The sequence below is a fragment of the Vicugna pacos genome, chromosome 10, assembly GCF_048564905.1.
Source record: "Vicugna pacos chromosome 10, VicPac4, whole genome shotgun sequence".
Classification (NCBI taxonomy): domain Eukaryota; kingdom Metazoa; phylum Chordata; class Mammalia; order Artiodactyla; family Camelidae; genus Vicugna; species Vicugna pacos.
Window position 1 is genome coordinate 24,986,398 of NC_132996.1, and position 25,934 is coordinate 25,012,331.

Here is a 25,934-nt window from a genome sequence, read left to right on the forward strand (position 1 = left end):
CGCCCGCGCAGAAGTCGGCGGAAAGGAGGGGGCGGGGAAGGAAGGCTGAGGGAAGAGAGGGCACCCCCGGGCGCCAGGGTGCATTGTGGGAAGGAGGCGGCAGCGTCCCGGGCGGGCGGGAGGTGCACCAGCGGCGGCGGCGGCGGTAAATCCTCCCGGCCGCTCACAGCACTGTGGAGCCGCGTCCCCAGCCCGGTCTCGGACCGCGGCGCCCCTCCTGCCCCTCGCGGCTTCTCGCCCGCCCGCCCCTCCCCCCGGCTCGCCGGCCTTGCCGAGCCGGCCGGCCGGCCTGGCTCCCCTCCCCGGCCCCGACGGGCGGGCGGGCTGCCCTGAGGAGGCGGGGAGGGGAGGGCTGGGCCGGCCGGCGGGCGGGCGACGATGCCGAACTTCTGCGCGGCCCCCAACTGCACGCGGAAGAGCACACAGTCGGACCTGGCCTTCTTCAGGTTCCCGCGGGATCCGGCTAGGTAAGCGGCGGGCGCGGAGCTGGCAGCCCGGGCCCTCCTCCGCGGTGCGCGCTGCCAGCCGCTGGCCCCGAGCAGGCTCCGGGGCTGAGAGGGGCGTTTGGTAGGGGAAGGTTGTTGACCCCAGCCCCGCTCCGAGGTGGGCAGGGGCCCTTAAGCTGCGAGCAGGCGGGCTCTCGGGGACCTCGGAGCACGTGCGTCCGCGGGGCCTCGCCGCATAGGGCACCACCCGAAATAGGCAACTGGGGCTGCCTGGGCAGCATAAGGTGGGTTCTCACCCTGGCTGACTTGCTATGTGACCTCTGGCAAGTCGCTTTCCTCTCTGGGCTTTACTTTCCCCAGCTGTCAGAAGAGGGACTTGGATTCTATGGTTGTGATCGCCGGGGCCCTTCCACCCCTGGGACAGTGTTTCTTTTTGGAGTCCAGCCACCTTTGATCTCAAGTCAAGTCACAACTACGCCTTCCTTCGGGCTTGTTCATGGTTCAAATTCTGGCTCTGACCGTTACTCGTTATCTCAGTTGGTTAACGTGGGGATAACGGGTCGGAGGGGTTGGGGCGGAGAACGTGTGAGGGCCTGGGAGTTGGTATTGAAACCTCTTCCTTGAAGTAACCCACACGCTCTGTCTTGTATTTAGAGAGTGATAGCGCAGAGACTGTGTTTGAAAGGCTGAGGATTTTTCTGTGGCCACTCTTGTTGATTCATTCATTTCAAATCACTGCCTACTGTGTGCCAGAGCTCTAACGTTAGGTGCTGGAAATTCAGAGATGAGTGAGACAGTGCTGCTACCTGCAGAAAGCTCACAGTCCCTTAAGGAGACATATATAAGCAGGCGATTACAGTATAGCATGCTGCTAATTTATTAGTTATACAAATATTTATTGAAGGCCTGCTATGTACTGGGCATTGTTCTGAGCATGAGTGTATAGATGAACAGGTCAACGCCTCTGCTTTCATGGGGTTTACATTCTAGTGGGGGAAAATAAACAAGAAATATACAGCATGTCAGATGGTGATAAGTATGGAAAAAATGTTAATGTTTGCCAGGGGTGGGGTAGGGGAATAGGAGTAGCAGGGGAGGGAGGAACAATTGCTGTTTTAAGTCGGATGATCAGAGAAGGCCTCACTAAGAAGGTGAATTTGAGCAAAGACCGGAAGTGGGTAAAGGGGTTAGGCATGGAGATATCTAGGGGAAGAGCATTTCAGTCTGTGGAAGCAATAAATGCAAAGGCAGGATATGCTTGTTAGAGGTACATCCATGGGACTACTGAAGCTGGTGTAAGGAAGGAGAGAGAGGGAAAAGATGAGACCAGAAAAATGTGTGTGTGTGTGTGTGTGTGTGTATGTATTCGGGGCAAATTGTGTAGACCACTGTAGGCCATGGAAAGCACTGTTGCATTTATTCTGAGGGAGATAGGAAGTCATAGAAGGATTTAGGACAGAGACCTATACTTTGAACAGGATCACTGACTGGTTGTTAAATACATTGTAGGGAAGCAAAGCTGAGAGCCGAAGTCCAGTTAAAGGCAATTGCAATAATCCAGGTTAATAGAGGAGGAGGTGGTAAGTAGTTGCATTTGAGATATGTTTTGAAGGTGAAGCCAACATAATTTGTTAATGGTTTAGATATAGATTGTAAGAGAAAAAGAGAAGTCAAGAATGACTCTGAGATTTTTAACCTGAGTCTTTATGGAGCTATGGAAGACTGAGAGGAGCAGGTTTGGTGGAGGAATCTTAAAAGTTTGATTCAGGACATACGAAGTTTGAGAGGCCTGATAGATATTCAAGAATAGATGTCTTCATATCATATCTAGAAATGAACTCAAAATGGCCTATATTTAGATCAGTGATCTAAGTATTTACGAGCTAAAACCATAAAAAGATATATGAATCTGGAATTTAGAGACTTCCAGACTGGAGACTGTAAATAAATATGGGCACTCTCAGTTTATCTAGGGTATTTAAAACCATAGAACCAGGTAAATAAATCAGGGTAGGTCTGAGAATTGAGCCTTGCGGTGATTCTAGTGTTTAAAGTTCAGGGAGATGAGGAGGAACTAACTCAGAAGAGTGAGGAATAGCTGTTGGGTTCTGTGGGAGCAGAGAAGGGAAACATCTTAATCTGACTGGACCTTACCCCATTAAGTGTTATCTTCCTTTGACCCAAATTTTATCCCAGGGGCATTCTTGGCAGTATATTTCACTTGCATAATGAGGGCACCACTAGTCAGTTTTGAACCACAGATTGTGACCATAGGTAGTTAATACTCTTTTCATTATATTCCTTAGAGGGGGAATATGTCCTATACAGGCTTGCAGCCTCAGATTTAGAAGGAGTCTTTAGATCTAGTGCAGTATCCCTTGAAGTGCTGGAATGCCCTCAATGGCTTTTAAACCTCTTTTGGGTCTGTGTCCCACGTTGAGAATCTAACATAAGGACCCTTGAGAAAAGACGTAGACACAATTTCTTATCAAGGTATTTATGAATGCTTTAGGGGCCCTGTGCATTCCTGACAGGTGGGCCTTTGCTAAGACACCTCCAGTGCCAGTTCCTCTGCTTTGTGAGGAGACACTTGAGGATTCTGGATAGATTTGGCTGTTATTTTTTCCTTGTATTGAGTGGAAATGTGCCTGTCTATAATTTATGCTTTGGAGGTCCTAGTTTTGTCCTCAAAGTGACGGTGAACAAATCTGCGCCCTTTTCTATGTAAGAGCCCTTTGAGTATTTCAAGACCAAATTACGAACTTCTCTTAATTATTTTTTAAAAAACATCTTTATTGAGATATTCACATACTGTACAATTTACCCATTTAAAGTATACAGTTCAATGGTATTAGATATCTTAACATTATATTAATTTTTAAAAATTTGATAAAATGTATACAGTTGTCTCTTTATCTGCAGGCGATTGGTTCCAGGACCCCCTGCAGATACTAAAATCCATGGATACCTAAGTATATAAATTTATATAAATGGCAGTAGTATAACATAAAATTTGCCATTTTAACTATTTTTAAACCATTTTTGAGTGTATAATTCAGGAGCATTAGTTACATTCATAATGTTTTACAACCATCACCACCATCTATTTCCACAGTTTTTTCATTACCCCAAGCAAAAACTAACAAAAAAGCAGTAACTCCTTTTACCCCAGTCCACTTTAACTCTCCATAAATCTGTCTATTCTAGGCACTTCATACTCATATTATATGAGTAGAATCATATAATAATAATCCTTTCATGTGTGGCTTATTTTACTTAATATAGTGTCTTCAAGGTCTTAACTTTTTATTCAAACCAAATCTCAGTACTATAGGATTTTAAATTCTACTGTGTTTGACAGTTTCTTTTTCCCTATGCCCATAGTTAATTATAATAATGAAATAGTTTCTAGAGTTGTTTATTGAATTAATAACGGTATTTTTAGAGTTTTTGGTTATAATTAGTTTTTTTTTTTCTGTAAGTGGTTGTAGGGAAGATTGATAAAAGATGACATTGCCAGCCTATCTATTCTTCAAAAGTTAACTCACATTGTTAACTAATAATACAGATAAATATATTTAATGCTATTAAATAGTACATTGTCCAATCATATTTATAAATTCTATGCACATTTTTAGGAATAACTATTTAGAAGTAACTTAAAATTTAATCATTAATTAATAAAGGGCACAGAGTGAAATTTCATACCCTAATACCTCATATTGGTTTAGAAAAAGTGGCATTAATATACTTTTTAAAAAACATAAAATAATAGAATCAAATTACCTTAGGACAGTGGCAGGGAGATAGATTACCTGAAATTAAAGTTAAAAAAAAGTTGCCTGAATAGTGATTACCCAAGGATGACTTGACTAATGCCAAGGCTTGGCAGGAACCTGGGGGCAGTTCACAGTGGAGCTCATCCCCAGATTAGGTGAAGGTACTTTCATATGATCTCATTTAATCCTCCAAACAATGCTGCGGAGTTATACTACTACTACTACCACCGCCACCACCGCCACCGCCACCACCCATTACCACTACTACTGCTGCTACTACTTACCACCACTACTACTCCTTATAGAATACTTCATATTCTGTGTGCCAGGCACTATTCTTTGTGTTTTATGTACATTATTTCAGTTAACCCTTGTAATAAATTTTGAGGTAGTTGCTGCTTTCAGATGACCAAATCAGGCACAGAGAGGTTAGCTAACTTGTTCAAGTTAGCTACAGAGGTTAGCTAACTTGTTCAAGGTCCTATTTAAAGCCCTAGATGTAGGATAAAGTATGTAATATTACCCAAACTTATTTGACCATGAAACGTCTTTTTTTTTTGAATGGAACAGTTCTTTGTGTTCCTTGGAATATGTTTTAGAAATGCTGCATTAGTAGGAGACCACTGAAGGAAAAAATTACAAAAGTTAAAAAGGAGTGGTCAGTGATGATTGAATAGTACTGAAAGAGTGATTAAGATGAGGATAGAAAGTGACCATTGGATTTGGCAGGATGGAATTTATAAGTTTTAGCTGTTGTGGGTAGCGGTGATGAAATCTTGTGCCATCCCACTCTTTCCTGCCCAGGATGTGAATTACTCCTTTGTCCAACTTACCCACAGTATATGCGCTACCCACCCATTAGTATTGGAAAAAAGATAGTATATGTAGGGTTCAGTACTATGCATGGTTTCAGGCATCCACTGAGGGTCTTGAAATGTATCCACCCCACCCCACCCCACCCCCCTGAGGATAAAGGGGGACTACTGTACAGAGAGTTAGAGGAGTCTTACCTACCTGGGTGTGTGTGTACATACTCACACATGTAGTTGTATGTGTATACAAATCTAATCTTTTCAAATCTGAGGAGTTTCCCTCAATAAGTGACATTTGAGCTAAGATATGAAGGCTGATATTTGCATAGGCTTTCCTTTGCAAAAGAAGTGAGAAAAAAAGCGACAGTAAGAGGATCTTATGTTGAATAAACAGCATGGAAACAGCCCTAGGATAGAAATGATCACAGTACATTCATGAAACTGAAATAAGGCATAGGAGGGGGCAAAGAGAGTGAAAGGGTGGTGCTATATGATAATGGAAAAGTAGACAAAGTCTGGATTGTACAGAATTATATAAGACATGTGAGGAGTTGGTTTTTTATCCTAAGAGTAATGAGAAGTCACTAACGGATCTTAAGTAGGGAAGGATGTTCTCAGATTGGCTTTTTAAAGTGTTTACTACATGGAGAAGGGGTAGAGAAAGGCACAAGACTAGTTTGGGAGTACATGGATTGGGGGAGTCATTGCACTCTGCCAAGGGAGAAAAAAAAGGCTATAGAATCTAGAGCACAGGGTGCAGAACAATGAAAGGGAGAGCTAGGACAGGGAAGACACTGGTTTAAAAAAAAATTAAGAGATAACTGTGTAAGTATGTATATACTTACACATAAACAGGTAAGTATATATACATATACACAAGTACATGTATGTATGTATGTAAAAAAGACTTGTCATATGTAATTTTTATAACATTGATGTAAAACATATATACACAGAAGGTCACAAATCATAAGTGTATGGCTTGTAAGGTTTTTCAGAGTAACATGTCTGTGAAATTTTTGTCCAGATTTAAAAAACATAGAATATTACTGACATCCCAAAGTTCTTTCCTGTGAACCTTTCACTCATTATCGCACTCTCTCCAGTAGTAGCCACCGTTTGAGTTTACACACATTAGATTAGTTTGTTATTGAGGAAAAGGGGAAGAGTAGGGGGGAGCTGGGTTTGTATTTTGTTTTGGGTTTTTTTTTTGGTATTTGACATACATTGAGAAAAGTGCAGAAATGATAGTCTAGAGCATGATGAATTTTACAAAATGAACATACCCAGGTAATGTTCGAGATACACAGCATTACCAGCACCTCAGAAGCCTCCTTTGTGCCCATTCCTAGTCGTTACCTCTCCCCAAAAATATATCCACTATTCAACCATTACTGTGTTGGAGGTCTCCAAGTCCACCCCCATATTCAGAGATTCACTAGGACTCTTGGAACTCAGTGTATAGCTATACTCACAGCTAAGATATATTACAGCAGTATAGTAGGAACACACATCTGAATCATAAGGGGGAAAAGACACAGGTAGGGTGTGGAAGGATCTGTGTATAGGCTTCTTTACACTCTCTCCCTCCCACGCGGGGTCACACAGAGCCCACTTTACCCCAGCAGTGAAAATGCAACATGTGTGCCATGTTTCTGCCCAGAGAAGCCCATTAGAGACCCCGTGTCCGAAGTTTTTCTTGGGGTCTCATCACTTGGATACTCTCTGCTTAGCATGTACTAAAATTTCAGACTCCCAGAAGGAAGACAGGTATTCATTATAAGTCATACTGTTTGCACACAGTCTGGGCATCATGAGTTACTTTATCAGTTAGAGAAAGTTTTATCTAAGTGTAGGGAACTATTTACTAGCCAAATTCCCAGACACCAGCCAAAAGATAAGCCTTAGAAATAAGCCTTTCTGAGGATAGCAATCTCAGCCCTGCTGTGTTAACTCTTTTTCTGCACAATCACCATAGATGAGTTTTGCCTACTCTAGAGCTTAATATGAAGATAATCACATAGTATGTACTCCTGGCTTATTTTGCTCACCATTGTATTTGTGAGATCTAGCTAGTTCATTCATTCCCATTGCCAGGTAGTATTCTGTGTATAATAGTATATCACAGTTTATCCTGTTTAACTTTGATGGGCAAAGTTGTTTCACCTTCTCATCAGCATTTGGTATTCTTTCTTTTATATTATAGTCATTCTTATGGGTATGAAGTAATATTTAGTTGCAGTTTTAATTAGTGTGTTAATTGCCTGTTAGAGTCTCTTGCCTATTTTTATATCAAGGTATCTGATTTTTTTTTAATTCTTCATATTTATATTTTGGATATGAGTGTATTGTTGGATCTGTGTACTGCAGATACCTTCTTCCGTTTTGTACGTTGCCATTTCACTCTTAAATGGCTTCTTTTAATGATGAAAAGTTATTAACGTTAAAGTAGCCTAATTAATTCATCTTTTCCTCTAGTTTGCTTTCTGTTGCCTTTTAAAGAGATATTTATGCTAAGATAATGGAGATTGTCTCTTGTGTTCTTTTAGAAACTTGTTTTACCTTTCGTATTTAGCTTTTTGTATATGGTATGAAAGTATAGATCAAGGTTCATTTTTTATATGGATATCCAATTCAGGACTATTTATTGAAGAAATTTATCTTCGCTGCTGTGCAATGCTACTTTCGTCTTAAGTATTCACAGCTCTTCCTTTTGTTCCATTATTTTATCCTTGTGCCAATTCCACACTGTCTTAATAAGCCTTATAATAAGTCTTAATATCTGGTAGTGTAAGTCTTTCAACTCCCCCCACCCCAAGATTGTCTTGACTCGTCTTGGTCCTTTGAATTTCTGTGTAGAAATGTTTTAGAATGATCTTTGTCATTTCTCTGTCTCTGTCTCTGTCTCTCACTCTCACACACACACAGACATGCACAGAAGACTTGTTAGGATTGTGATAGTATTAAATCAGTAAATCATTTTGAGAATTGTTATCTTTAGAATTCACTATACCAGTCCATGAACTAGATCCCTCTATTTATTTAAGTTACTAAATTTCAGGTGTTACACATCTTTCACTAGGTTTATTTCTAGGTATTTGATGTGGAACACATTGATGTAGTTAATTAGGATCTCTGCCCAACCTATTCTTGATTGAAGTCTGAGTGTGTGTTTTTTTTTTTGAAGTATAGTCAATTTACAGTGTGTCGATTTCTGGTGTACAGCACAATGCTTCAGTCATACATGAATATACATATATTCATTTTCATATTCTTTTTCACCATAAGCTAATACAAGATATTGAATATAGTTCCCTGTTTTATACAGTATAAGCTTGTTTATCTATTTCATACATACCCTTCTGAGTGTTCTTTTTATCAGAAAGAAATAATACAGTAGTGCTCTGAGTGGAAAGTCTCCAGAGATTTAAGAATTAAAAAACAAACTTAACTCTAGCAATATGACAAATTATCTTATAGTGAGAGTTTTTATACCAAATAATTTAGATTTTGAAACACAAAATGTTTGTAATCGTATTGCACAGCTATGTAAAAATATGATTAAAATATGGACATCTTAGGCATCATTACTATATCTAGTAATCTTGGTCAGATGAAATGCTGTACAATTTAGATGTGATTTTAGTTTAGGTTAGATAGTCAACATTTCACCATGATTTTACATATTGAAAGTGGAGGGAATAATGTGTCAGAGTGTGTGTGTTTAGAGGCTGTTATGTTAAGACATAAGAAAATGTAATTATAAAATGAATATGCTTTCAAATTTGTGACACTATATATTCATGGCAGACTTATCCTTAGAAACTTGAAGAATGAAGGAAAGATCTAGTTGGAATCTTTAGAAAATTATTTAACATTTCTGTGTCTTCATTTCTTCATTGTATGAGGGGATAATAATAGTACTGTCTTGTTCTGTTTTTTTTAATCAACTTATATATTAAATTTTGTTTTCCTGAAATGTCTACCAGTAGAGCTTACTTTTACATGTTTAGGTTCATAGAACATTCCTTACCCCTTTGGAGATGATTTAGAACACTGGCTCTTAATAAGTGCATATGATGCAGTAAGCATTATGATGATGATGGTAATGTTTTTCTGCAGATATTTTAGCACCAAGAGGGTATGAACGTTGTCTCATTCACTGTCTTTAACACCATCTATGTACTAGATTATCTAAACACAATCCCTGCATTCATGGAGCTTGCAATCTAGTCTGTACATATCATTGTAGATAATGAATCATGTTTATAATAAAGCCAAGGAATACAGCTATCATGCTTCCATAAGAAACTCTTATTTATTTATAGAACATCTACTTAATAATGTTACTGAGGGGAATGTTAAGCCATTGGTCTCAGGGTTGTGCAGGTTTTTGCTTGTATTGCTGATGATTGAGTCCTCTTTGATGCTAGAAAGTGCTGGGAATTGGAAGACTCAGGTTTAAGTTCTAGTTTTGCTGTTGATTTTGTACATGACTCTGAGTGAGTTACTTCTTAACCTTGTCTATAATTGAATGTACTAAATAATTTTAAGGTTTCTTCCAGCTTTCGTTTTGTTATTAATCAACTTCTCCAAATTATGCTAATGTTCTTTGGGTATAGCGCAGCAGGAATCCATTGTCCATAATACATATTTGTCTTAAAACTGAATGCTGAAATTTAAATGTAGAGCTCGTATTCCATAATTGTACTTTGGTTTTATTTTTGTAGGTGCCAGAAATGGGTGGAGAATTGTAGAAGAGCAGACTTGGAAGATAAAACACCTGATCAACTGAATAAACATTATCGATTATGTGCCAAACACTTTGAGACTTCTATGATCTGTAGAACTGTAAGTAACCAGAGGGCTTATTTGTTTGTTTGTTGGTTTTTAATTTTTTTCCTCCTTCTCTCTCATTCACTCACTCACTGTCTGGTTGGAAATGTAAATGCATATTAATGTTGAAAAGGAACCTTACACCCTGCCACTTTTTTTTTTAAGATGAAGACAAATTTGGAGCTTAAGAGTATCTATTTTGTTCTTAAAAACCTGTTTGTTGATTTTTTTATCCTCCTATTTCTGATGCCCCATTCCTACTCACCAGTGGTGGCCACTCTTAAACTTAAGTTGCCTTCCGAAAATTTTAGATGATTATAAAATTGTATGTTTAAAGTAAAGTTGGCATTTTTTATTTGGAACAGCTTCTCTAGAGCTTTTTTGTGAGTGAAATCTTCATCAAGGAATAGAACTCTTTGTTTTCAAATTTTGTGTGTACTGTTAGAACCCAGCCTCAATTTTTACGTGCTAGATGCAGCAGAAAACAAATCATGCAATTAATGTGAAAAGACATTTTCATCAATAATTTGCAAATTCACATCAAGACCTGAGTTTCTCAGCCTTTCTACTGTTACCTATGAATCTGGCCAAGTCACTTTCCCTCTCCCAATTTCTAATGAAATTAGACCAGATAATTCCTGCGGTCTAGGATTTTTAACCCTCTGTGATTCTGTTATTGTTATGATTCATAAAAGTCACAAATAGGACAGATTTGATTGAAATGAAGCAGACTTGAAACACTTTGAGAACTAGTTAGGAAGTCAGTTTTGTTAAGCAGTATATTGTTTAGGTATGAAAAATATATCATCTCAGATATTGGCATAGACATAAATTTGATTTGAAGGTACACTATATATTGTTATGCAGCAATTTATTTTGATATTTTTTTCAGATACATTTTGCAGAGGCATCAGAAAACTAAAGAATGATTGGGTTATTTTATTTCTCAAAATTAATTGAAGCAGATACTTGTGAAGTCATTGGGAGGTGAGCCAATTCCGGTTCAACAGTTTAATCACGAATATTTGAGGGATAATTTTGCCTTGCTTTGTTAAGAGGGTAATAATGATCAAAATAAGAGATTTCATATGTTTAAAAGGCAAATTTTATGTTCTTGACATTAAGTAAAAAATCCCAAATTATTCTTTTTAAATACACAAACCATATGCATTTCAGTATTTTAATTTTAGTGATAAATATGGTCTCTTAATTAATTCCAATAAGATTAATGTGAGAAATATAAAATACAGTTTACTCTTGTATTCTTGTTTAGTCAGAGCATAGAACGGAACTATTTTTGCTTTTTAAATCTTCGCATAATTCTTTAATCTCGACTAAATTAATGCAAATACGAGAATTTTTTTTCTACACATTTGGAAGAAGGTATTGCTGTTAAAAGCTGGATTATCTAATATTTATACCCAGAGGTTTTAAAAGTTTTGACTTCATTAGTTTGGCAGTTAAGATCTCATCAGTAGACATTTGTGGCTAGTTCAAACAAAGCCAGATACTATCTTTGATCCTGGAGTAAGATCACTACTTTATGCTCAAACCTTAATTCAACAGTTAAAGGTTAAATCTTGATACTGAATTACAATTATCATGCACATATATAGCCCTTTTTGGCATGCGTACTTATAAATAGATGTGAAAAGTTGCATGTTTTTGCTCTGTATATTATTTTCTGGTCTATAATACCTTTGCTTTTTAGTAAATTAATTTTATGTGAATTAAAAAAATTCCTTAGAATGTTTTAGCCCTTCCCTCTTTATTAATTGGTAAGATATCAAGAGTTGACTGTATATTGGATATGTTTGCTTTTTTAGATGTTTGCTAAGTAGGAAAGATGAGACACTTGGAGTTTAGTATAGTTTTTGTTTCCTTCAATGATTGTGTCCCTAATCAATCCCTGATTCAGACTCCCAAGTAGACTCAGGATAATTGGCCCAACACTAGAAGCTGAGTGTCATTAAGAAATAGATTTTCTTCTTTATGTACTCAATGAAGCATGGGATTGAACTAGAAAATACTGAATCTAGATAAAAATTCTTCCCAAATGTGTTTAACAGTTCTTTAGATAAAATGTAAGATAGTGTGTTCGCTTTAGTTATATATTTTTGTTAGGCATGTACTTTGAATATGCCTGAATAGTCAGCTTTGAAATAAGCACTGCTCCCAAGAAAGCTTTTCAAACTAAAGTGTGTCTTGTCTTTATCAGTGCAAATTTGGGAAGAAATTAAAGGCCCTGTTTCTTTGGACTAGCTAGGGGAATGTAGTAGCAGTTATTCATTTGTTACTTTACCTCTTAATAAACTTATCCCTACCCGACCTCTGGTCTGGCTGTAGCAGACTATCACTATCTCGTATGCATCTAGTTTCTAGCCAGGTTGGATTAGATTAACAGGAATTAGAATAGAGAATGGTCACCCTTCAGTGATAAGAACATGAGAATTAGAAGCGAATTTAGAAATGCCTAGTTCAGTGTTTGCAAAAGTGTGACTATATATATATCACTTGTGATATGAGTGATTTCAGGCGGCACATGAGTCAATTTTTATCTTAGAAGTTTTGTAATATGTGTTAAAAATATAGCTAGCTCATCAAATCATTATTTTATAGTCTATTGTTTAAGATGATGTTAACTAGAAAAGTGAGTAGATTATGTAAAGGTACGGATGGTTATATAACTGAAATGGCAAACATTATGATCATTGCTATGTAAATAACTTCATTTTAGGAAGTGTTATTCTAATTCAATGTATTAAATTTATTAAGAAGAGAAAACAGAGTCCAAAAAGGGAAAGTATTTGGCCAGGGTCTCAGAGAGTATTTGGCTAGGGTCTCAGAGTAAGTCGCTGGTAGAGTTCGGACTAGCCCCAAGGTCTCCTGGGTCCCAGTCCAATATTATTTCATGGTGCTTTGATGTTTCTTAGTAATAGTAGCAAAAGTGGACTGAACAGCAGGTAATGGAGGGAAGAGTTATTATAGAACATAAAAGAGGATAGATTATTTGAGAAACTTTTGTGCCTGCTCATGGAAGGGCAGAACAGATAAAGTAGCTGGGAGATTGCATTAGAAAAATACATGCAAAATGCAAATACATTTTATTTTTTATGCAGAAGGGCAAATGTAAAAAGAGTTGGAAATAATAAGCTGATCTGGACTAACATCATCAGTTCTGCATCTTTAGAGTTGGAGTTGAAGGAGTATTGGGAAAATTGTTAACATAGAATTTCATTTATGTGTAACACATTTTTAAGGACTGTCTCTGAATTAACATATTTTTCTTTTTCAGAGTCCTTACAGGACAGTTCTTCGAGATAATGCAATACCAACAATATTTGATCTTACCAGCCATTTGAATAATCCGCATAGTAGACACAGAAAACGAATAAAAGAATTGGTATGTCGGTGTGCTTCCCCATAATATGAAATCAAGTATAGATGCATTCATGTTAAATTTGAACCAAGTTAACTCTCTACTTCAAAGGTAGCATTATGGGAAATGAATGCTATGGTTATTTTTGAAGTAGCCTCAACACAAGATGATTAGTTTGTTTTAGTATTTAAATTGGAAAATCTTCCTCAGATCTAGCTGGTTCATACTCATTGACTTGAACCAGAGTGTGCTGTTAATTACAGACCCCCAACTCATTCTCTTCCAGGGAAGAAGGGGGAAAAACACTTTTTCTTCTGCAGTAAGGAAAGTGGAGCTGAGGTATATTTTCAGAATTCATCACAAAGGGATAAAGAAAAGGAAAGTTGAGACATGGATAGTTTTACTAGAGATAAGGATTCTATAATTATTGAGTACTGACAGGGTTTAGAAAAAGCTTTTATATCTCTCTATGTGGCATCTTTGTGCATGTTTTTATATTCCTTTAATATCCTTTAGTTCTGATGATTGAAACCTACCTGTTTTTTGTTGACCTCAAATGAACAAAATTAAATTACTCAGACTCCTCAGACCATGGCATTCTGTTATCATTATCACCAGCAGGACCCTTATTTTGTTTATTTTTTCCTTCTTCCAGTATTAGCATTCCTATTCCTCCCCTCCCTTATGGTATCCATGTTAGTGTACTTAATATGTCATTTCAGTTCACCCATTATGTGCTTTTTTAAGATAACATTTATCCAATTTTCCTCATTTTCTTCTGTGTTTACCTTTCATATTTCAATCTTTGATCCATTTGAATTTGTATGTATGGTGTCCAATAGAGATCTAATTTTATTTTTCTCTCTATAGAGATCAAGTTTTCCCAACATGGCCTATTAATTCATCTGGTATAAGATACCACCTCTGTCATATACCAAGTTTACGTATATGCTAGGCTGTTTCTGAAAACTCTTACTATATTCCATTGGAAGATTTGTTTGTTTGCAGCTGTACTACACTGTTTTTATTACCATTGCTTTATAGTATCTTTTACTTTCAAATAGAGTGGTTTCTTAACTCTTCTTTTTTGCAGTTGTCTTAGCTGTTTGTAGATCTTTATTCCTCCATGTGAATTTGAGCATCCCTTTGTCAAGTTCTAGAAATTCTTTTGATATTTTCATTATTAAATGCTTTGAATTACCATCTTTACAATGTTAATTAGTCCTATACATAAATAGAAGAAAATAAAATAGCTATCAAGTAACAGCAATCATTGACAAAACTAAATACTAATTATTTGGAAAGACTATTAAAATACTTCCAGGAGTACAAAAAGTCAAAGATTTGAAAAAATTTCAGGATTTTTGTTGCAATTCTTAGAAGAATTTGTACATCCTTCCTTAGATTAATTACTTTCTAAATACCTTATGGTTTTTGTAGGTATAGATTATGTATTTCTGGTTGAGATTGTTACCAGCAATTTTGAAGACCCTTTTTAAAATTAATTCTAATTGTCTACTGAGTTTTCTTTGTAGTTGGTTGTATCATCTACCAGTAAAGACAAATTTGCCTCTTTCAGTTCTTCCAATTTTAATTTGTTTCTGTTGCCTGTCTTACTGGTTAGTCAAGAGCATCTCTAGTACTGTATTGAATAGTCCCAGTAGTAAGTAAGCAAGCTGGTCCACTTGACTTGTTCCATTAAGTATGATGTTTTTGTTGGTATTTTTAGATAATTTTTATTAAGTTAAAGAAATTCTCTGTATTTACTTCTAGTCCTCATATTAAGAATTTTAATCATAACTTGTTGAATTTTTCAAATACTTTCATTGCATCTGTTGAGTTTTTTTTCCATTCTTTAAAGCCATGAATAACATTGATGGATATTCTCATGTTGAACTATCTTTGCATTCCTATGATGAACCCTAATTGATTACAGTATATTTCTCTTCATTTTCATACACTATTCGGTTCAGTTGGTCAATATTTTATCAAAAGTTTTGCATTTATAATTATAAGTGTTGGCTGATAATTTTCTTTTCATGTACTCCTCTCATCCAGTTACGATATCAAGGTTCTGTTAGCCTCATAAAATGAGTTGGATAGCTTTTCTTTTCTTCTCTCTTAATTTTTCTAGAAAAACTTCTATAAGGTAGATATTCTCTGCTCTTGATAGTTAAGTTGAGCTTGGTAAAACCATCACAGGGCTTGGGGTGGGTGAGGAATTATTTTGATTACCATTTCCATTTATTTATTGGTTTCTCTTTCTTCTTGGAGTTTTATATGTTTCCAGCAGTTTATGAACTTCATGTAGGATTTGGGGATGCTTTCCTTTCTCTACTCCTAAAATTATTTTAGTGGTCTTTTCAGAGAAACAGTAGTGAGTTTTATCACTGACTGCTGTACTTATGAGTTGTTTTATTGGTCTCTTCTTGATTTGAGGGATTTACTTTTTAGCTTCTTGAATGTTTAACTCATATTTATGTATATTCAAAGCTATAAATGTCTAAGTATGTTGTAGCTGTATCCTACAATTTTAGACATGTAGTGTTTTCCTTGTTCAACTATGAGTGTTTTGTAATTTCCCGTTTCTTTAGTATAAGATTATTTTTGTTTTTAGTTTCCAGACATGGGCTTATTTTTAAAAACTTTCCCCCTAAATGTTAACATGATGCACAGAGGGTACATATAGTCTGTGTGATATTCTTTCTAATTTTTTTGCATTCATTATTACTATTAAAGTCTGATGCCAGCCTGATTCTTGTTCCTTTTTAGGTGATAGCTTTTTTCTCCCTCAAAGCCTTCAGTATTTTTTTCTTTGTATTTGACATTTTCAATTTCACTAAACCATATTTAGATGTGAGGTTTTTTTCTTCCCCAGACTAACATGTTTAAGTTCTGAGAAGTTGTCAGTTTTTATTTCTCATGCATTTCTTACCCTATATTTATTGTTTTTTTCTGAGACTTCTTATAGCTTAATGCTGACACTATACAACAGTCCTCCGCATCAGCTTTCTTCTTAGTAATACGTACCAGGAATGAGGAGTTCAACCACTTCCCATCCTGTAGCTGTCATTTCCCTGTTCTCTGCCCCTTGTGGAACCTCAGATACCTTATGGCAGGTACACTCTTCCAGATTGGCCATCCTTGTAACTCTGCAGCCCATGGGATAAAAAGGGAATGTTCCAGGTTAGCTAGCCTGCTTATGTTTCATGTTATTAGTATCATGTTCCATGCTGCTCAGCAGGTACCGTGCTGTCTCCAGCTGTAACTGGTACTGCTGCTTTCTTGCCCCAGAATAGTAATGGGCTGGGTTGTGATCTAAGAATTGTAGTGGGTTAGAGGAAGAGAAAAGGACACTCTGGGAAGTTCTCCCTCAGTCTAACTAACCTTGTATATGCCACTTAGCTCTCCATGTTGTATGTATCTATTTCTCTTCCATATTGGCACTCTGTCACTTTCTGCTTCCCAGAGATTTCTCATAGCTTTTGTGTTGGGTTCTGGCATCCAGCAACTCCCTTTTACGTGGCATTCCCCCAGGGTTCGATCGGACAGGGGGCATGGTTCATGGCCCCTTGAACTTGACCCCAAGTGCCATCATATACTTTCATGCCTTTTATTAGCCAGTAGACACTTGTAACTCCAAATTATGATGATTTAGATATAAAGCAAGTTAAATGATGTATTCTTTACCCTCTAGTATTTTCTTATAAGCTTGGAATCATTAGCAAATTATTGTTCTGGTTTTCCTGTCATCTGTCTATATGAAGAATGTATTGCTTATGAAGAATTTTTGTTCTTGAAAGAATTAAATTTGACACATAGTATGCTTTTTACTTGTGAATCTGTGATAATATACTAGAGTTCAGTTTTCTCAAAGTTTTTTTTTTTTCTTGTCATTTAGAGTGAAGATGAAATCAGGACACTGAAACAGAAAAAAAGTAAGTGATAGTGTTAATGACTCAACTTCTGAATGCCTTTTTAAAAGGCCTTGACCTGGTAAGGACAAATAAATATGTTTTATGTCCAAACATCTACTGTGAGAATGATGTTAGAGTGTGGTAGGCATTGTCCTGTGGTCTGCAATTGTCAGTGAGACTGAAGTCTTAGTTCAGTTTGTTTTCATTGGGTGCCACTATGCTGTGCACTTGGCCTTCTCCCCACTAGGTGTTCCCAATGTGGTAAGGGTGGCAGGCACACAGGCAGCATGTCCTAGTGTAGTGAAGGAAAGGAGCAGAATCTCTGTCTGTCCAGTGTGGTGCATACTAAGTTCTTGGTAAATATTTCAGGAATAAATGTTGTGGAGACACTTGGCCTTATAGAGGGCAGAGTCACAATAACCATTCCCCAGGTACTGATGCCTGAGCTGTGTCACCAAAGGATGAGAACCAGAAGGTTTTTTGTTCTTGTCAGTTATTAGCAGTACTCCTCTTTTCCTGCCTCCTCCTCCTACTGCTATTATTATTATTAACATAACTTTTTATTGAGTACTTACTGTATGCCAAGTCATTATTCTAAGTGCTTTACTTATATTAATTCATGTTATTCTCACAATAATCCTGAGGGTAAGTACTATTATTTTCCCCCTTTATAGATGAGGAGACATGGACTCAAGCAAAGAAAGGAGAAAAGAGTATTCTATACAGTGCCTTAAAACAGGGTGCCAGATTTGGGGAACTACGTATTTATTTTGTTGTTGGAGCTTCTAATAACCCATGATGGTTAAAAAGTGAACCTAGAGGGACCACAAGGACCAGGACTTTTGTGTATGACTGTGGTCAGGACCCTTAACCTCAGGGCCTCAGTTTTTTTATCCAGATATGAAGAGAATAGGCTAAGATTTCTAACATTCTAATATTAGCCCTAAAAATTGCATGAGTATACTTTGTATGGTATTAGTTTGTATAACTGCCTCGTCTCCCGTATAAAAGTATAGAAACAGTGTCAGTGTGGACCTTGGAGCCAGACAAGCCTGGATTTGAATTTCACCTCCATCTGTGACCTTGGGCAATTATTTACTGTCCTCATTTGTCAAATGGGGTGGATACCGCCTGGCTGTAGAGGGAGCAGTGTGCTACATGTAAAATGCCAACACAGTGTCTCAATAAGTATTAGTTTTCTTCCCCTTCCATTTTCTGATGGCATGGACTCTCTGTTACTACTCTGTATATGTGACGTGCCTTATTAAGTTTATAAGAAATTATTCCTCTCATAATAGCATTTAACATGTAGGATTAAAATATATCCATTCACAGTGTTTGTCTCTGCCACAAGAGTGTGAGTATCTTCTTTTAATCTCTGTATCCTAGTCTGTAGTCTAGCAGGTGCCCCATGAGTGTTGAATGAATGCATTTATATATTTTAAATATTTAACCAATCAAAAATGTAAACTTTTTGTTTGTATGATTCTTTATGAGCCTGTTTATAAAATTAATTCTTTGTCTTCCAGTTGATGAAACTTCTGAACAGGAACAAAAGCATAAAGAAATAAACAACAGCAATGCTCAGAACCCCAGTGCAGAAGAAGGGAGTGAAGAGCAGGATGAAGACATTTTACCTTTAACCCTTGAGGAGAAGGAAAACAAAGAATACTTAAAATCTTTATTTGAAATTTTGATTCTTATGGGAAAACAAAACATACCTCTGGATGGACATGAAGCTGATGAAATCCCAGAAGGTCTCTTCACTCCTGATAACTTTCAAGCACTGCTGGAGTGCCGGATAAATTCTGGTGAAGAGGTTCTGAGAAAACGCTTTGAGACAACAGCAGTTAACACACTGTTCTGTTCGAAAACACAACAGAAACAGATGCTTGAGATCTGTGAGAGCTGCATTCGAGAAGAAACCCTCAGGGAAGTGAGAGACTCTCACTTCTTTTCCATTATCACTGACGATGTGGTGGACATAGCAGGGGAAGAGCACCTGCCTGTGTTAGTTAGGTTTGTCGACGAAGCTCATAACCTGAGAGAGGAATTTGTGGGCTTCCTGCCTTATGAAGCTGATGCAGAAATTTTGGCTGTGAAATTTCACACTACGATAACTGAGAAGTGGGGATTAAACATGGAGTACTGTCGTGGCCAGGCTTACATTGTGTCCAGTGGATTTTCTTCCAAAATGAAAGTTGTTGCTTCAAGACTTTTAGAGAAGTATCCCCAAGCTGTCTACACACTCTGTTCTTCCTGTGCCTTAAATATGTGGTTGGCAAAATCAGTGCCTGTTACAGGAGTATCTGTTGCATTAGGAACAATTGAGGAAGTTTGTTCTTTTTTCCATCGATCACCACAACTGCTTTTAGAGCTTGACAGTGTAATTTCTGTCCTCTTTCAGAACAATGAAGAAAGGGGCAAAGAACTGAAGGAAATTTGCCATTCTCAGTGGACAGGCAGGCATGATGCTTTTGAAATCTTAGTGGACCTCCTGCAAGCACTTGTTTTATGTTTAGATGGTATAAATAGTGACACAAATATTAGATGGAATAACTGTATAGCTGGTCGAGCATTTGTACTCTGTAGTGCAGTAACAGATTTTGATTTCATCGTTACCATTGTTGTTCTTAAAAATGTTCTATCTTTTACAAGAGCCTTTGGGAAAAATCTTCAGGGGCAAACCTCTGATGTCTTCTTTGCAGCCAGTAGCTTGACTGCAGTGCTGCATTCACTAAATGAAGTAATGGAAAATATTGAAGTTTATCATGAATTTTGGTTTGAAGAAGCCACAAATTTGGCAACCAAACTTGATATTCAGATGAAACTCCCAGGGAAATTTCGCAGAGCTCAGCAGGGTAACCTGGAAACTCAGCTAACCTCTGAGAGTTACTATAAAGAAACTCTAAGTGTTCCAACAGTGGAACACATTATTCAGGAACTGAAAGATATATTCTCAGAACAGCACCTCAAAGCTCTTAAATGCTTATCTCTGGTACCCTCTGTCATGGGACAGCTCAAATTCAATACATCGGAGGAGCACCATGCTGACATGTACAGAAGTGACTTACCTAATCCTGACACGCTCTCTGCAGAGCTGCATTGTTGGAGAATCAAGTGGAAACACAGAGGGAAAGATATAGAACTTCCATCCACTATTTATGAAGCCCTTCATCTGCCAGACATCAAGTTTTTTCCTAATGTTTATGCATTGCTGAAGGTCCTATGTATTCTTCCTGTGATGAAGGTTGAGAATGAACGCTATGAAAATGGGCGAAAGCGTCTCAAAGCATACCTGAGGAACACTTTGACAGACCAAAGGTCAAGTAATTTGGCTTTGCTTAACATAAATTTTGATATAAAACACGATTTGGATTTAATGGTGGATACGTATATCAAACTCTATACAAGTAAGTCAGAGCTTCCTCCAGATAATTCAGAAACTATTGAAAATACCTAAGAGACTTTAAAAATAGGCTTTCTCTTATATTTGACATTTGAAAAAGAAATCTAAGAAATTTGAAGATATCTTACAGAAAAGCTTGTCAGGTGTACGTAGGCCACTTAATCACTGAGTATCTTGACCTATAGGCTTCCCATTGAGTACATTAGTCATTGATAATCTGCCTGTTTGAATGGCCCCTGTTTGAACTCTCATGTTTTGGACCCCTAACTGTTCTTCCAGAAAGTGGCATTGAAAGTACCATGTTCCACCTCTGTGTGATCTCTGCTGATGGCACTTTGGAATTGTTTTAGTTAAAGTCATTTTAGACATAACATTTATCACTGTGGATCCAATTGTTAGGTATTAAGTTATCAGTTGTTGGGTATTAATTGTTGGGTATTAAGTTATCAGTTGGGAAGAAATAAATTTTGAAGAGGTGCAGGAGGAAGGAGTCCATTTTATAAAACAATGAAGCTCATGACTGACCTTTAAATAGTAGGAGTTTTAAGTACGTTGTTAAAAATCTATAAGGGACAGTAAAGGGAATTATCAGACAGTAAGAGAAATGTGTAAGCTCACCAAACAAGAATTTCAGTGTAGATTTTGTCATTATCAAATGAACTTAAAAGAACAAATTATAGTTAAAGTTTTAATGAAGAGCCTGCCATTGTTTCACATCTGGTTGTTGCTGTTTACATTCCTTTGTTGAGCCTACATCTTCATCAGTTTTTTGGCAGATACATTTGAACACTTCTGTTTTATGGTCAAGACAGAATCAGAGGCCATGGATACTGACAACTGATTTGTCTGTTTTCTTCTGTCTTTTTCCATGACTGTATCTACTGCCTCATCTTGATTTACAGGCAAAACCTAGAAAACCTACAAAAATAAAATGTTTTGTGGTTTATCTAGGAATAATACAGAAAATATTGCTATTATTTTTGGTGAATAAAATCAATTTTGTATAGTTTATTTCAACCTAAATAAAATGTGAATTTTGTTTAAAGTTCAGATACATTATTTTTGGGGGGTACAAAACAGATTCTTGGGGTAAATGCTCTTCGAAAATATTTATCACCTCAGTTGAAGTTTGGGGTTTTGTGTGTGTGTGTGTGTGGTTTACTACTTAGGGAATAAAAAAAAGACATTTTCACTGTGATATTATTAAATGTAAGATTTATCTGACTTTTTAAATATTATATGCTGTATGGCCCCTGATACAAATTACTAGGTTTTGCATAATTGTTGTTGGCTCAAATGTAAGTGAGTGAACATGGCAGAGACGTCACTGAATGATATTATGTTGAGATAAGTTAGTGTTATTTGAGTTCCAGAGAACAGGAAGCGGGTATATTTGCAATGTGCTGGGTATTAATGATAGGTAGCAGTGTATTTCCCTGTTGTGGACAAGCCTGGTGTATGTGTCAAATCAGGACGCACTACTCATGCAAATTATAAGAAAGATAACAAAGTTTTATCTCATAGCCAGAGCTCTAAGAAGTGCCTTTGTCCAGGACAGAAGGAACTGGTCAGATTCATGATGGCAGGATGACAAAGAAGGAAACACAGAGCTGGCCTTTTAATAGCTGCATCCAGTTCTTAGGACACTTAGGAGTGGTTTGGCCTTGGCAGATTATTTAATCTGGGTATGTTTCCTCAACTGTAAAGCCACATTTATGTGTTTTTGTGCCATGAGGGTCAGATAATTTATCATCAGTTACCTGTTACAGCTTAACAGCATTCCAAAATTTAGTGGCTTAGCAAAAGTTTAGTTTTGTGGCTTAGTTCAGTGGTTCTTTCACTGGTCTCATCTGGACTCTCTGTATTCAGCAGGCAGATTGGCTGGGGCCTGGATGGGACAGCTAGACCTCTCCATGTGATCTTTTATCCTGGGTTTATGGGATGGTGGTCTCAGAGTACCAAGAAGGCAAAGGCAATAGCTTCAAAGCCCAGACTCAACTCACAGAACATCACTTTCACCATATCTTGTTCGGTCAGAACAAGTCACAAAGCTGGCCCAGAAGGAATGAGGATAATAGACTCCTCATCTTGATGGACAGAGCTGCAAAATAGGGCCCTGTTTTCAGTCTACCATGATAATTTATTAAAAACATTCATGCAGCAAGCATAGGTGAAGCTTTTAAAGTGCCCATGGCTTGTGTTTATAATCTCTGTATGTTCTCCAAGTTAATTTGAGAATTTATTGAAAGCTTAAAACCCAAAACTTGTTAAGAGGTATCTTCACAAACTCTGGTCTTTGAAGATAGATTGGGTCAATGGTATCTCCCCATAGATGAAACATCATTTTTGCAAGATTATGGAGTTTGAAAGTGGTTGGTATAGTGACTTTATACCACAAATTTGGATGTTTATTGTGTGCCAGGCTTCTCGGTTAAGTGCTGGCAGTAACAGATGCACTTTCTTACAGAACTTACAGCCTAGAATTGACCCACAGGACTACAGTTGTGCTTACTTATAACTACACACACACACACACACACTTTATAAAGTTAAGTGAATCAGATTATTGAAATTAAAGGAAAAAGAAATAACATAATAGTGTATCCATAAAAACTTTGTGAATTTTTAAAAAAATTCTGTATCATATCTAAACAAAATATATTGGGAAATTTATTTAAAATTTAGCATATGTAATTGGAAATATATTGAAAGTTTAGCATATGTAATTTGCTTTTGACATACCCACTCTTGGGGAAAAAAGTTATACACAGTTGAAGCCTAACATAGGATTTGTTACCTATAAATGAATGAGAACAAATGCTTTATTAATTGTATGTAATTTTTATTTAGTTCTTAACAGTAACCTTGTGATGTAACTAGTAGTTGATTGAGTTGGAAGAAACCCTCCTCCCCTCCTCTTGACGCCAGATCCTCTGCAGTAACGTAAGTTAGATCTGGTTTTGTTTCATATTAGGGACAGCCACTATTTAAGTGCTATTTAAAGTGAGTAATTCATAAAGCATAGGAAAATTGTAGTTGCAGTATTAATATTTATATGATACTTTAGAGCTTTTTACAGAGCACTTTGATATCATTCAAGTTCTAAGAAAAACTCAAGCAAGTAGTAGTCCCATTTTTCAGTTGAGAAATTAAGCTCACAGAGGTAGATGAATTGCCCCAAATTATATAGCTAATAAGTGCCAGAGCCAGGTACTTCAATCCAATCCTTCAATCTTAAAATTGATTGTGAAAGCCACTTCATTCTTAAGGTTTGTAAAAGAAATATTTGCTTTAGGAATAGGCTTTTTTTTTGTATTCTTGCTTTATCCATTGCCAGCTTTCAGCACAGCATTTCTAAAATGTGCTCATTATAGTCAAAGTGGGTTCTTTGGGAAAAAAAACAAAAAAACAAAAAACCCAAAACCTGAAGCCTGAAACTTCTGAGACTTTACAAACTAGGTGTAGAAATGCTGCCACCTTTGTTTGGCTGCCAAGACACTACCACAAAAGTCCGTAGATCCGGGTCCATTTACTTCACGACTATGTGTGCAGCTGTCTTCTTGCTGTGTAACCAAATGCTCCTCTGTAGCCAGCTTTTTGTGGCCAGAAAAAGCAAAAGTAATTTTTAGTACAGATTAGCATAAAAATCTACTAGATCAGTTTCAGGAAACAATTACTAGCTTAGAAACAACAATAAGTGTGATCTATAGGTTGGCTAAAGTGGCAGTTAATTTCCAGACCTTTTTAAATGCCCCTTATTTCTCACCATGAATACTATAAAAATAGAATACACTACCTGCCACTGTATTTGGTTTCATAAATTATTTGGACAGGGTGAACAACAGACTTCAAAACTAAGTAGAGGTAGTAAATCTGCCCTTTTTAATGAGTTTGAATTTACAGTAGTAGTTTAAACATCTGGAAGTTTAAAGTCTTAATTCATTCCAAATGTTCAATAAGGATATACTGCAAAGAGGATATTGTAATTGAGGGATCAAAAAAACTACTGTTGACTCAGTCTGAAGCCTTTCTAATTTTCTCTATATACATTAATCATATAAAACTTGAGAGGCTGACAGTTCAAAAAGAGAAGAGATGGACCCAAATATCCAAGTTGGCATGCTTATAGAAAAATAACTTTTAAAAGAGGACATGGTTATAACAAGGATGAGGTTTAAATGCTGTTCATTAACATGTCTAGGATGTGGTCAGATAGTGCTACTGTGTTCTGTGTTCTGTGCTGCTTCTTTACTTGTGGGTAATGAAGGTGTTGTTTTGTTTTGTTTTTATTAAAACTGGACTTAGAGGAGTCAGACCTTTTGACTTCAAAGTTGTAATTTTGATTAATGCATTTTTGTAATCTAAGAATCTGGTCTGCAGCCAGCATCTAGCATAAGACCAAGCATTCGTTTCATGCTCACTTATTGAGTGCCTACTGGATGCTTGTTAGCTGTTGGTTTAATTTCCTTAGGGCAATTTTCATAGAGCAGGGTTGCAGCAGCAGGAGGAGTGCTCATACTGTCTGTGGTAGCAGCTGCTGCTCACAGAGTGCTTGCTATATGCCAGTGCTGTGCTCATTTAAATTTTTCCACCCTGTGAAAATTATCCTTATTTTTTTCAGGTGAAAACCTAAGGATTAGAGGGCCACACAGCTAGAAAAATGTGGAACCCTGATTCTAATATGATATAAAGATTTGCAAATCTAATACCTTGTCTCATAGTTGCTTTTCATTCTAATTTCAAGTACTGTATTGAATGTCTGTGGTGCTCAATCTAAACTTAGTCTCAGGCATGAGGCTTAGGGTCACGGAATCAAAGATGAATGAGATGGAGCCCATACCATGGATGCAAAGGTAAGTACGATTGAGCCCGTACCCTCAGTGAGCTCAGTCACGTCAGGGAGCCAGACATGCAAGCCAGGATTGGCCAGGAGCAGGGCTAAAGGTAGGTTAATCCTACCATTGTCCCAACCAGGGCACTTCTGAGAGTCTAAGGGAGCACTATTAATAGTTGTGCCAGAACAATAGATAAAGCTGGACTATCCAGAACAAACCAGTCACTGTAGATGGAGGAAAACTCACGATGTGAAGGGAGCATAGAAGGGAGGGCCCTGACTAGAGGACGTGCTACCCTAACTAGACCTAGAAAAGTGTGAGACTGGCTCTTGTCTCCAGCTGTCACCTCAGACCCTTGCTGTTCACCCTTCAGACTTCAGCTTAGATACCACTTTCTCTAGGGGCTTCCCTGTCCCTGAAATCTACATGGCCTTTACATGTGCTGTCAGGTTTGCCTGGCTCTTCTACTAGATGTAAACCCAGCAAGAGCCTGTGTGGTTCCTTGTCTCCCAGAATGTAGG

At 37.3% G+C, this 25,934-nt stretch overlaps 1 protein-coding gene across 2 annotated transcripts; it reads left to right on the forward strand.

The window, feature by feature from the left end:
• The first annotated feature begins 65 nt into the window (after window positions 1–65).
• THAP12 (THAP domain containing 12) lies at window positions 66–25,284 on the forward strand. 2 transcript variants are annotated; one of them, XM_072969169.1, is made up of 7 exons: window positions 66–467; window positions 9,768–9,888; window positions 13,169–13,276; window positions 17,154–17,190; window positions 18,699–20,582; window positions 23,429–23,521; window positions 25,200–25,284. In XM_072969169.1, the coding sequence occupies exons 1-6, from the start codon at window positions 379–381 to the stop codon at window positions 23,452–23,454; spliced, it is 2,265 nt and encodes a 754-aa protein (XP_072825270.1). In that variant the 5' UTR covers window positions 66–378; the 3' UTR covers window positions 23,455–23,521; window positions 25,200–25,284. The 2 variants fall into 2 exon arrangements, with proteins under 2 accessions (XP_072825270.1, XP_006203380.1); XM_006203318.4 differs by lacking the exons at window positions 23,429–23,521; window positions 25,200–25,284 and having other exon boundaries at window positions 67–467; window positions 18,699–21,623.
• The last annotated feature ends 650 nt before the right edge of the window (window positions 25,285–25,934 follow it).

Coding starts and splice junctions, on each gene's coding strand:
- THAP12 (XM_006203318.4), top strand. CDS start 379: ATGCCGAACTTCTGCGCGGCCCCCAACTGCACGCGGAAGAGCACACAG. Junction 13,277..17,153: donor GAAAACGAATAAAAGAATTG/GTATGTCGGTGT, acceptor CTTGTCATTTAG/AGTGAAGATGAAATCAGGAC. Junction 17,191..18,698: donor GACACTGAAACAGAAAAAAA/GTAAGTGATAGT, acceptor TTTGTCTTCCAG/TTGATGAAACTTCTGAACAG.